General features: G+C 37.7%; 1 protein-coding gene across 2 annotated transcripts in view; it reads left to right on the top strand.

The window, feature by feature from the left end:
* The window catches only part of aqr (aquarius intron-binding spliceosomal factor), a 48,135-nt gene that overhangs the window by 28,110 nt on the left and 6,120 nt on the right, over nt 1-13,905 (top strand). For both annotated transcript variants that reach the window (XM_026285267.1, XM_026285268.1), the window contains exons 25-31: nt 4,003-4,138; nt 5,637-5,846; nt 9,333-9,470; nt 9,721-9,792; nt 11,307-11,494; nt 11,830-12,001; nt 13,247-13,417. In XM_026285267.1, the coding sequence (XP_026141052.1) occupies nt 4,003-4,138; nt 5,637-5,846; nt 9,333-9,470; nt 9,721-9,792; nt 11,307-11,494; nt 11,830-12,001; nt 13,247-13,417 (1,087 nt within the window). The remainder of the gene's footprint in view (nt 1-4,002; nt 4,139-5,636; nt 5,847-9,332; nt 9,471-9,720; nt 9,793-11,306; nt 11,495-11,829; nt 12,002-13,246; nt 13,418-13,905) is intronic.

The raw sequence follows: 13,905 nt of genomic DNA, 5'->3' as shown, positions 1-13,905 counted from the left end.
GGGCCAAATCAGTTCTGATTTACTGTGGACTTAGAACTCTTTTTTTTTTTTGTGTGTGTTATAATGTTTTATAATTAGGGCTGTAAAAGTAGTTAATTTACATATAAAAAGTTACCAACATAAAACAGAAATAAATAAAGTGGCAATAACGAAAAGGCATTTATCAGTAATGCAAGTCCAACTTAAATTCAGCCCAACGATGGCAAGTGTCGGTTACACTTGAAACCTAGAAGTGAACGACAAGTTACGTAATATCGCGTTTATTATCGGCGATGAATCGCCTGTGATTATGTACACAATATCGTGTAGCTTGTCAGTGAACTACGGTTCTGTGTAGCAAATGCTGCTCCATCTGAAAGCAGATGATTTACTGCTAATCAAAGAAACCGGCTTTGCTGACGAAATACACATGATAAACGCATTGGATTATTTGCGCAGCGCTAAACTAGAATGCAGTGGAAAACAAACAAGAGTGATTCAGTCAAAGCAGATGACTTCAGACATGCTGCTTTCTGGTGTTAATGTTTGAACATCAGATGTAGTTAATAATAAATATGGTGTGTTTGTTTTGCTTGTTCCCACGTTACACAGCATTAATGTTTGATCCCATGTGCAGTACAGACTCTCGTCCTCTTGTATCCGCCAGTACCTGCATATATAATTAAGTTCTGGACGCAGCGCTTGTGTCTCCTTCTGCTTTGTGGGTGACATAAACGCGTTGTCACATTAAAAAAAATTATTGTGAAAGAACCTGGCATGAGATTTAAAATAAATTAAAAGAGGCTACGAGGCACAGGAATTTGCCTCAATCATTTTTTGCAATCGAGATACTTGAGGAATCATTTCAGCCCTAATATATTGTTTTCTGTAGTTGAGTAAACCCTAACCCAGGCCCCCAAAATACCCTTAGACTTCAGAGGGTTAATGTAGTCGTCCAACCATGTCTCAGTAAAACATAAGTCCCACCTTATTGCTGTTACTGAGACATATCTCTGTAATTTTAGGGAGAAGGCTTCTGATGTTAAGATGGAGGTCATGAAGTCCCCTTGTCGAAAGAAATGAATCCACATTTGGCTTAAACTTACAGGCATCCTCCAAAACCGAATAGGGCGACTGAACTGAACAGAGCTGTGAGAAAGAATTAATGGCTTGTTTGTATCTCAAGTTGTTTGTATGTTGTTTGTAACATGATGCTAGCCATTCATGTTCATGCAACACCAGAAAAGTAATGTGAACTATAATGCTCAGTCTCTGTCCGCTGTTTTTAGGGTGGCATTCACACTCCCTCAAATGAACTACGCAAACAGAGCCACCACAGCAGTGTGAACAAACCCTAAATGTCTTCTTGTATCCTGTATTTTATAAAAGTGTTCAATAAGTTTATTTTCTAAAATGTTTATATATGTATATATTAAGGGGTGTAACGGTACATGTATTGGTACCGGACCGTTTCGGTACAGGGCTTTCGGTATTCTATACTTCATGTTGAGCATAAATATAAAGCCTACTGATAAAGGACACTGTCAACAGTATACACCAACGCTACTTTTGCGTCATCAAAGGGTAACGCCCCTTTTTGGGGGAAAACAAACGGATTCCTGATACAGAACTCGCTCCAGGGACCTTTTGTTTTTCATTGTTTGTGATGTGTACAGGCCTGTCAGAAACAATTACAAACAGATATTGTATAATATTTATATTGTTTAGACCTAGCCTGTGAATATTTCAAACCAAAAATCAGTTAACAACCAAGGTAGCATGCCTAATGAGAGCTAACGTTAATCACATAGCTACTAGCAGCTTCGTATTTCTAACTACAACAAAACTGTCAGTAGCTTAAATCAAATGAAATATGATCCAAGTAAACCTCCGACTCCTCTTGACATGGCCTCATCGTCTAGTTTATCATACTGTGAGTGTGTTAATGAAAATAAATAGACTACTTGGTGATTCCACGAGATAATGGTAACGTTAGATGTCCATATTTGGCCACTGCGTGGGGTTATTAATCCAGTTTTCGACCATTTCAAAGGGACACCTCTGTAAACACCGTATCCAGTAGCTTCATTAAATACCTCTCACAGTCCTCGGCCCGCAAAGAGAGTGTGTATTTTTTCTATAAAGAAATTAGAGCGAGTTCTGTATCAGGGGAATCTGTTTGTTTTCCCCCAAAAAGTAGCGGTGGTCTATTGACGGCAAAATTGACTATATTTGACAGGTGCAATATGCCAGTGCGCCACCGGCCTAAGGTTTTCAAAAGGCATCACGTGAGTGTGAACTCACTACAACTAGGAAAAAAAACTATTGTAATTCAAATCGCAGCTCCCGTCAGCATTTGAACAGACCTTTGCTCTTAATTCCGATCGAGCCAATGCAATAACGAAATCTGAGCAGGTCTAAAAACTGAAACTGCTGATGCTGCACTTTACACTTTGGAAAAGTTATATTTTTAAAATATGAGCTGGCCTACAATCTAGGATTGGTAATGGTGCACTGTAATCATTTATATTTTTCATTATATTTTATTATATGATATTGGTTTGAGACCACTGATCTATAATATAGAACTGGATTGCTCATGACGTCATTAAAGTGAAGCCGCCGCGGCGCCATATTGGTAATCCCTAGTGTGCGAAAACGTTCCATTGAATTAGGAAATTGTTTGATTTTAATTAGAAAACATCACCTAACAAGTCAGAATTTATAAATTTGAAGTATTTCTGTACATTATTACAATGCTAACACCCTAGGCATGTAAACGGTTATTTTTTAAAATGTTGCGAATTTCCCCTACTTATTAAAAAGCTACGTTCATTACAGTAGCGAGCATCATGAACATGATAAACATCAGACAGACGACCTCAACACATATAACAAACGACAAAGTGTTCGTTCTGAAATCTCAATTTATTCAGAGAAATAACTGACTATATACAGTAATTTAAAGACATAAACTTTATAAAGCTTTATTTCCAAGATAGTAAGTTAAGCTTTTCATGTATATAGCAATACTAACAACATAATTGTATAATTCATTGTAATCTATTCAAAATCAATTTCTGATACTAATACGTTCATGTTTAATAATTCCTAAATAATTATGTTGATAAAGAAATAAGCAATTTTTTGTGTTTGATCAGTTACCTCTGTCGTCAGTGCGCAGCAGACACACCTTAACGGTTTAAATATATCGCTTATCCTTTCCAAAAAGACCGTAAACACTGCAGATAACATCTGAAGTAAACATTACTTTATTACACATAACGTAAAAAACGAGTCCCGTTTGACTGATCAGCTTCTAATCGAGTTATTTTAGGACAGCGGTTTGAATGTAACTCAATGGTGCTCTTTGCTGGTAGGGATTAGTAAGATGGCGGATCGAACACTTCCGGTGGCTTCACTGCCTGCTGGCAGTTTAGAACGCGATGAGCGATCCACTTATATATATATAGATCAGTGTTTGAGACTGAGAGTATTTTATTTAGTGGAGAACTTTAATAAACTTAAAAAACTTTAATAAAAAGTCTTTTTAAAAAAGTGTATAGTAATAAACAACCTGCAGTTTAATGTTTGCATTTCTTCCCGTACTGTACCGAAAATGAACAGAACCGTGACTTTAAAACCAAGATACGTACCGAACTGTGATTTTTGCGCACCGTTACACCCCTAATAAATATACAGTATATTGCCCTGCACCACAAAATCAGTAATTATTTTTAGTAAAAAAAAAAAAAATTAATTGAGGTTTATGCATAATCTGAAAGCTCAATAAATCCTCTCTCCATTGATGTAAGGTTTGTTAGGAGGACAATATTTGTCTGAGATACAACTATTTAAAAATCTGGAATCTGAGGGAGCATCTCAGCATTTAATCATCTTTAAAGATGTCCAAATGAAGTTCTTAGCAATGCATATTACTAATCAAAAATGAAGTTTTGATATTTTTGCAATAAGACATTTACAAAATATCTTCATGGAACATGATCTTCTGGTCTGTGTCAGGTATGGAAGAGTGAACTATGTTCTGTCTCGTCGTCTGGAGCTCCTGCAGGAGGTGGCCCGTCTGCAGGAGAGTCTGGGTGTTCCCGGTGACGTCTCCTACACCTGTGAGACTGCTGGACACTTCTACCTCTACCAGGTGCACAACCTCAATCACACACCACTGCCTCTGCACAGAATCTGCTTCATGCATCTGCTTTCAGATTGCTCTGAAAGCAAAAAAAAATCCCATGTTATTTGAAGAAAAAAGATTGCATATGGTAGATAAAATATTATCTTACTAAGGTAGCATTAAAAAAGTAATAGTAGTAAGTTTTGCAGTAACGTACAGTGACTTTTGACAGTCTGTTAAATTAATTAGTTGAATTTACAATGCAGATGATTATAATTCTTATTGAAAAAAACTTTTTTTTAATACCAAAAAATGTTATATTTAGTTGTGCCTCTCTTTTGCTGTGCTGTACCACTACTGCATGATTTGTTTCCTGCAAATAAAACAAAAAGCATCATATGATATACATGAAAATCAGAAAGGGCCTTATTGCCAAGTGTGCTTGCAGGAATTTGCAAACATACAAATGCAACAAGAAGACATAACAATAATTAAAGATTATGAATAAATAGGAGTGAGTCAAAGATATTGCACCAGAGTGAGTCGTGCACAAAGTGAGACCTTGAGAAGCATTTGTTCATGAGGGAAGCTGCTGCTCCTGGATGTTGTAGTTCCCAGTGATCTGAGCCACCAGCCAATAAATCCCATTTATTAGAGAGAAACAGCATGAACTGGAATCTTAGTTCAACACCTCAACCACCAGGGTCTTGTAAAATAGGGATGTTTTGAGGTAGCATGAGGTAGATATTTCTGAGGAGAGATTTCTGCCACAGCTTATCTTGCCGATGCTGATAATGTCAGTTGCAATGAGCACCAGGAAACCATTTAAAGAGGTATATTCAGCAGCATCTGTAACAGGATATGAAACACCCCCCACCAAAATAAAAAATGATCTGCAACTATTTTATCAAATGATCTTAATCACATCTATTCATTTTACAATTCTGCTACTAATATGAAACAGTCTTGGCTTTCCGATTCTGTCAGTTTGATAACAAACCTCATTGCGTTGTATTACATTTTCATGCACATTCATATTTTTACTCGACCTGTCATCTTTATTGCTGTATGTTTCAATAAATCTGTCATTGAAACTAGTTATTACAACCACCGTATGAACATGTTTACTTCAACGAATGGAAGTAGAACTTTTTTGAACTAAAAAAAAAAGTTTTAGGTCTCAGCTTCCGGTTAAATTAAAAACTTTTCAGTTTTGATGGCATTCTGCATCACTAATGATAACTGCTGGTCTGTAGCGCAGCATTGACATGTGGATCTGAGCTGAGCTTCACACAGGTCTGCTTTCATTTGTTTTGCTCTTATCTCTCGCTGTGGTTCGATCCATCACGCTGTGGCCTGGAGATTGATATTAGCACCTCAGGGGATCTGTACGGACCATCACAGATTAATTCAGTGTGGATTGTGACGAGGCTGTGTGTCCAGTCAAGTGTTCTTAATGAGTTCGTCCCATGAAATCCCCAGGCGCTGATGCTATCTATCTGTGTGTGTGTCTCGGGTGTTGTAGGTAATGTCACGCTGGGAGGAATACATGAGTAAAGTCAAGCCAAAACCCGGCCGAGAGGTGAAGACGGAGGACGTGGCGTCACACTTCCCCTTCCATAAGTACTTCTCCAACGCTCCTCAGCCGGTGTTCAAAGGCCAGTCCTATCAGGAGGACATGGACATCGCCGAGGGCTGCTACCGCCACATCCGCAAGATCTTCACCCAGCTGGAGGTAAGGCTCAAACTGGGTTAACTATGGTGGATTTTATCCTACTCTACATTTATAAAGACCACTATTCAAGTCTGGGGTCAACAAGGACACATTATTATAATGCATTTCTTTTGAACTTTCTATTCACCTGTGAATCTTGAAAAATAAAATGCATCACAGTTTCCACAAAAATACTGAGCAGCGCAACTGTGTTCAACATTGATAATAATCAGAAATGTCTTGAGCAGTAAATCAGTATAAAATAATGATTTCTGAGGATCATGTGACACTGAAACTGGAGGAATGTTGCTGAAAATACAGCGGAGCATCACAGAAATAAATTCGTTTTTCTATAGAATTTCTATACTTCTGTGTGTTGACCTGATCGTCACTCTTTGTGTGTTAAACATGATCTACTACATATACACAACTTGATTTAATGAAAAAATATATAATCACAATCTATGAAAAAATACTATCATAAACTAGTTTAGTGGATAGTTCAGCAGCAAAAGATACTCTAGATTCTAGAAAAATCAAAGGCGCACAATTTAGAAAGATCTAGTGAAATATTTCATCTACACAAGTTGAATAAGTCTACAATCTGGTAAAATGTTACACATTGCTCTTTGTATTGTTGTAAAATACATTCATGTAAACTCGAATACATTTATATAGAAATCAAAAACACGTTTCTTTTAAATGTATAGCACAGTAATAAAGGCAGCAACATGTGATAGATAGGACAAATAATTATAATACTAAAGGCACCAGTATAAAGCAGCAATATAGAGTAAGTTAATTACTAATTTATATAATTGGTTTATTTCAGCCACGTTAAAAAGTGAATAACTTAATTTGTGGATTAATGTTTACTGGAGACACGAACAGTTTCAAACGATTCAGTCTGATTCGGTGAACTAGTATACTAGTATATTTGATACGTAGTGTATTAAATCAGTGTGTTAGTTTATTGAGCCTTTTCTTTGAACAGTTTAAACCTCAGTTTTAAAACCAGAGTTTAATGACTTCAGTATTAATCTGTACCTCACACTGAACTATGGAACAGCTGCAAAAAATCGGTTTGGTGCTTTGGGTTTTTTTTTTTTTTTTTTTGCCTTGCCTTTCTTGCGGCTCAACAATAACACAACAGTATACACACAATATCAGATTTGTATCAGTCTCGTCTGACTGATACCCGGTCATCAGAAAATGCCAGTATCAGAGCCGATACAGATCCTGAGTATTGGATCGATGCATCCCTAACAGTCAGAACTTTTACTATCGGCATTGAAGTCTTGTGCACTTTGCAGCTTGTTCTGGTAAAGAGAAGTGCATAGAAAAAGAAAAGCATAGTAACAAAACAGTGTTTTTTTTAGCACCTTTTAGGTAGGGACAGGTTTATCTAGAAATAGAGAAGTTGTAGCCTAATAAATAGTACAGTGTAAAAACAATGTGTCATTATACAGTGTGATTGCGAGAGCGTCCTCTAGAGACTCATGTATTTTGTGTTGACACGTGAGGCTGCTCTGCATTGAGTGGGATTTAAAAAGGAAGAACAGATGTCACAGAGCGCCATTCACATAGTTCTCTTAAATTACATTAAATTTGTCCCAAATCATTATTAATGTTCATTATGACGTCACCCTTGGCTATAAAATTGTGTATTGTGCATTTTTTAGCAAAGCCTTTGTCTTTCTGTGGCTCTAATAAAGATGTTTAAAGGTGCTGTAGGGAACTTTTGTAAAAAAAAAATAATATATTTTTTACACATTTGTTAAACCTGTCATTATGTCCTGACAGTAGAATATGAGACCGATAATCTGTGAAAAAATCAAGCTCCTCTGGCTCCTCCCAGTGTCCTATTGCCTTTTGCAGTTACAGACCGCTCCCGGTAAAAAACAACCAATCAGAGCTGCGGTCCGTAACTTTGTGTTCAAAATGTAGAAAAATGTATATAATAAGCGAGTACACCATGAATCCATTTTCTAAACCGTGTTTTTGGCTTGTCCTGAATCACTAGGGTGCACCTATAATAAGTGTTTATATTCAGACTATTTTAGATTGGTTCGGGGGTACTATAAGTCGCACTGGACTATAAGTCGCATTTATTTAGAACCAAGAACTTACAGAAATCATTACCATCTCCAGGCGCGAGAGGGCTCTCTGTGTTTTCAGTGTAGACTACAGGAGCACTGAGCAGCATAGATCGCCCTCTGGCGGCTGGAGGGCGCTAATTTCTCTTGGTTCATGTCAAATTAATTTTGATAAATAAGTCCCACCTAACTATAAGTCGCAGGACCAGCCAAACTATGAAAAAAGTGTGACTTATAGTCCGGAAAATACGGTATAAAGCATTATTTTAATTTTTGTTCAGTAGTTATTTAAAAATCTATCACTTGATTAATCAGTATCATCCAGTGTTGTCCAATCCAGCTACCGATATCGGTATCAGTATCGGTATCAGTATCGGTAAAGTCCACTATCGGTTGACCTCTAGTTTGCACGTGTTTGTTCTGATCAGAGCTTGTTATCGTCTGTTCATCCATCAATAATAATCTCCCTCCTATCTTTTTTAAGATCATTATTCTGGCATGCCCCTTTCTTTGATGCCGATTTCTCGTCCTTTCATCCTGTGTGTTCATCCGGCTCCTGTGATAAAGTGCGTCAGAGCCGCAGTGCTGCTGTGTTTGGGTTTGTTTAGACATCGCTGTCTCTCAAGCGTCACTGCTCAAGACTCAGGGTTGAAACGTGGCCTCATCAATATTGATGCTTTGATTGGATTAATATTAATGCAGAAGGGCATCAAATATTCATTTCCCAGTGGATGCGGTCCTGAAAATATCCAGCTGGGTTAACCTCTCTTCACTGCACAGATTGAACAGAAACAGATACTCAATGACTGTGTGAGCCGCCCATGCTGAGAGGAAACCAGAGATGCTGTTTCTAACACATGACAGGAAGTAGAAAGAAACACAATCTCCTGTGCTAGAGATTTAAACGCCAACCTCACCTTGTGAAATTCATAGTCATTTAAAATATTGTGATGACTCACCACATTTAAACCTATAGTGTCATATTTGGTCTGCAGATTTCTTTGCTATTATTGGAGATATAGAGCGATGACTAATAATTATAATTTTATGTAAGTATCTGCTTATAAATATCACATTGATTTACTTTACAAGCATCACAATTTCATCTTACTGTTTTGTCATATAAAATGATTGCACCAAATGCTAAGTTTTTGCTCAGTTTGGACCGTCTGATTGAAACTGAGCTGTTTTTGTTCTTGCTGCTAAAGTTGATCATTCTGCAGGGAGAAGTGTCAGAAACACTCAGTATGTCAGCTGTATGAATGCATTAGCTTTCACATTTTTTGATTGAGTCATTGACTTTGACTGGTTTAATTTTTTTAATGATTTGAGTTCGAGGAGCTGTGGTTACGATGTTTGTTTGTGTAGTTTTAGCAGCGAGGTGATCATGAATGCATCTGTTCTTCTGCAGGAGTTCAGGGCGTTTGAGCTGTTGCGCAGTGGACTGGACAGATCCAAATACCTGCTGGTGAAAGAGGCCAAGATCATCGCCATGACCTGCACACACGCCGCCCTCAAACGCCACGACCTGGTGGAGCTGGGCTTCAAGGTATCAGTGGCACAGAGGACGTCAGCAGTTCCCCATTTATCAGTTTATTGCTTTGCTACTATTATGAAATATGTGAAAGAAATATGTCCAAGCCTTTGATGTAGTGCACATCACAACAAACGAGAATCAGTGTTTTTATCTGGTCGTTTAAAATGGACTACATGAACTGATTCACTCTTTTAGTCTACACTTAACACTAATGCCTCAATCTTCACATGCCTCAATCTTCACATGCTCGATCTTTCTCTAGTATGATAATATCCTGATGGAGGAGGCAGCTCAGATCCTGGAGATCGAGACCTTCATCCCGCTACTGCTACAGGTACAACCCTCTTTCTCCTAAAATCTTGTTTGGGTGTTATGTTATGTTCCCCTGGTTTTACAGATAAGGCTAAAGCCTAATGCCAGACTAAAATCTAAGTCTGAGCTATTACAACTGAAAGAAATTTGCTCTGACTGATCTTAAAATTACAACAGTGCCTTTATTTTGTCTTAAAATGAACGCCAGCAATGTTTTTTTTCTAAGGCATGTTTATAAAAATAACTTGAATGTCCTAACTGAACTATGGCTTAATTTAGTCTAGCCTGGTTAGTTAGTTTAGTCTAGTCCCTGTCTGTGAAACCAGGCCGTTATGTTATAATGTTATATGTTGTATTGTGTTGTTGTGTTGTGTTTTATGGTGTGTTATATGATGTCTTGTTATTAAATTACATTATTTTAAATTGTGCATTGTTAAATGTTATTGTAATTTTTCAGCGGAAACTGTCAAACAGCCATTATTGTCAATTAAATACAAGCTAATATATAATAAAAATATTGTTAAACATGGGCAAAATTACTTCTTTTCAATATAAAAGTAATTGTGGCTGGATTTTTTTTTTTTTTTTTTTTTTACTTTTTATAACAGTCTTGGGCATGTAAAAGATTAGTAGCAGCATTGGCTTTAAGGCATTTTTAGTTTTTGTGCAGCATTAGATTTCAATTTTTTCACCCTCATTTGTTGTTGGTGGCTGTTTTCGCCCCATTGACTTCGATTATAACGACATTATAACGACACCATGTAATCATGCATTCTTGATTGTTTGTGGTTTTCCCTTTTGGGAAGAGGTCAAATTTGTTATTTTTACAGTTGATCACTAGGTGGGACCATTAACCCTTTAGATCAAATCTTGGATTTTTTTTTAATGTTTGGTAGTTTTGATCAGGACTGAGGTTGATTAATAGATTTGTGCAAAAAAAATTGAAACAAATATTTTTCTGATACATTTTTACAGCAGTTTAATTTAGTGGATGTTTTCGTCCACGAACAACTCGAAAGGGTAGTGAATTTGCCCACAGTGTACCGTTGAGTTTTTGAAAAATTTCAAAGCATTTTCCCAAAATATGGGTCAAAATAAGATTTGTCACCAAAAATCATTCCATTAGCGCAAACACATAGAAAGTTGTGGCCGAAATAAGTCTCAACTTTACCCCCTAGTGGACGAAAACGTCCCCAACAACGCATAAGGGTTAAAATCAGCAAGCTGGAAGTCATGACTAGGAGTGAAATGTCTCCAGAATCCATCATACGTGTCACAATGGGCCTGAAAACACACTTGAAGACAGCAGTCTTGTCCTTGTAGAAGTTATTCTGGTAATAAAAGGGACTTGTTCTCTGGATTCAGGACATCACATTACAAAAGGATGTCGAAAGCAGAAATGCTACAAAAGGCACATCACATTTAGTGAGAGAGTGTTAGATACATGAACCACAATTAGTAAGAGTCGTGGTGTTGTTTTAACTCATCGTAACGTAACCTTGCTTCCTCAAACGTTTCTGTCTCTGTGTTACACAGAATCCAGAGGACGGTTACAGTCGACTCAAACGCTGGATTATGATTGGTGATCATCATCAGTTGCCTCCTGTCATCAAGAACATGGCCTTTCAGAAGTACTCAAACATGGAGCAGTCACTTTTTACTCGCTTTGTGCGTCTGGGTGTCCCTACTGTAGACTTGGACGCCCAGGGCCGAGCACGTGCCAGGTCAGTCCATTTCTCAGACTGGAAGATACTTTTGAAGCTTTTGTGATGGCACTTCTGATTTGTTTAGTGTTTGTAGTGTTTGTAGAGACCAAACAGCTGATAAAAGCAGCGCAATAATATAAAATAATAATTATAATAATGCAAATACATGTTTTGTGTAAACTAAGATATAATGCTTTAAAAAAAGAAATTTAGTTAGATGGTTCTCTAGGCTTCAGAGCAGAGCTGTTCTGTCCTCAGATACACTTTTTGATGTGAAGTGTCCTGTTTTGACGCTCTCTCTCTCTCTCTCTCTCGTGTGTGTGTGTGTGTGCGTGTGTGTGTGTGTGTTGCAGTCTGTGTAACTTGTATAACTGGCGCTATAAGCAGCTAGGGAACCTCCCTCATGTTCAGCTCCAGCCTGAGTTCCAGGCACCGAACCCTGGATTCACCTTCGACTTCCAGCTCGTTAACGTGGAGGACTTCAACGGCGTGGGTGAATCTGAACCCAACCCCTACTTTTATCAGGTGACTGTGATACACATGCATTACAAGAATCATCAACACTGCCCTCAATCATCATAAACATGTCATTTCCAAAACACCTCAGAAATCATCCTCATTCATTCTGTGGCGGAAATTACATGTTATACAATTAACGTTTAACAATATTTTTATAATGGGTTATTCCTGTAATGGAAGGTGTGGATTTGGGACAAAATTACAAAAAAATTATATAATTGTAAAATAGCAAAGATTCAATTAAAAGCATGGTAAAATGTCAATATGAACTTCATATACCAAAAAAGTGACATCCTCTTATGTTAAGTTGAGGAAAGACGAAGCCTAATTTCATGGCATGGATTTTTTGAGGATCATGGCAGGTTTGTGTTGAAGCTCCTCAAACTCTGTTCATAAGTGATGAGTGTACGGCAAACAGTGTGCAAGACACACGAGTGTGCTCCGCTACTGTTTACTGGGGTCTTGGAGGGGATTGTCCTCATTACAGTATCCATGCACACACACACACACACACACACGCGTGCGCTGCTCTAATGGGCCGTATGAATTAGCCTCTCACAGAGCAGTAGAAAGGACATTGTTTGCGCAGTCAGTGCTTGCAGCTGCTGAAGAAGCATCTCTTATTAGTAGGTTTGTACCCTTATTAGTGCCCTACTGGAGCTGTTGCCGTGTCAGCAGTGCTCTGTTAGGTAAAGTTTAAGTTCCACCTACAATTTCAACACATAGGTTTAGCCTTTTTTTGATTTGATTTTTTCAGGGTTCACTAATTTAATGTTTTTTGTGTGTGTGTGTGTGTGTGTTTTGAAGCTTTGTGTAGTGCTCTTAAAAGTGCAGTGTTCGTTCATTATTACATTAATACATGTTCAAATGTGAACAGGTTTACAGAGCAATACTAAATGTACACAAGCTGAATGTGCATGGTTTCAGGAGTTAATTCAGATACAGCTGTTTGTTATGTAAATGTCCTTATTACGTTGTCTTTATACTGCAGTAAAATCAACCACAAAAAAATTTAATTTACATTGATAATCAGTAACATTAACCAAGATCATTCAGTCTAGTTTGTTTAATTCTCTTTCGTTCTTTCCTTGCTTTCTGTTTTGATTTCTCTTGAGCTCTAAAATAAAAACATTGTTACTTCTGTTTTTTACTCGTGTCATGACATCATGATTACATTAATTGAAAAGGTTTGATTTTGTAATATTGTATATATTGTCAGTTCATTATGAACTCGTGTGTGTTTGTTTGCAGAATCTAGCGGAGGCTGAGTATGCGGTGGCACTCTTTATGTACATGCGTCTGCTGGGATATCCTCCTGAACGCATCAGCATACTGACCACCTACAACGGCCAGAAACACCTGATACGAGACGTCATCAACCAGAGATGTGCCAGCAACTCCTTCTTCGGACAGCCCAGTAAAGTAAGAGCAGCTGATACCACGAGTTCATGTTTTATCTTCAGAAGCGGTGACCCTGGATGCTGATGCATGGCCGAGTAAACTGGATTAATGTGTGTGAACAGCTTGTTCTGTGCTATAAATGAGTTGGGTTTTTTCTGCCCAGCGTTCACTATTTTGCCTCTTTTGTAGCAGTGGGCAGGTTTGCTGTAGCTTGTTGTTGAGGGTGATTGGCAGACAGACTCACTAAAGCGTGTTAAGGTCCTGCTGAGTACAAGCCTAAAAAATAAATGAAATGTCTGTGTGAACGGCAGTCATCTATGAGCATTCAAGACTGCAGAACAACTCTCATTGCCTCTAGGAGACGTAATGAAGACAATTCTTCTGTGGTTCACTGGAACAGACTCAATTTAAAAGTGTCATCATTTACTTTGTGGCACAAAAATGTATAGAAATGTAACAATGCTAAACTGCTCTTCATACGTTGGAAGTAAATGGGACTATAAAATTTG

Source organism: Carassius auratus, chromosome 17 (genome assembly GCF_003368295.1).
Source record: "Carassius auratus strain Wakin chromosome 17, ASM336829v1, whole genome shotgun sequence".
NCBI classification, from domain to species: Eukaryota; Metazoa; Chordata; class Actinopteri; order Cypriniformes; family Cyprinidae; genus Carassius; species Carassius auratus.
This window is presented reverse-complemented; position numbering and strand designations above follow the sequence as displayed.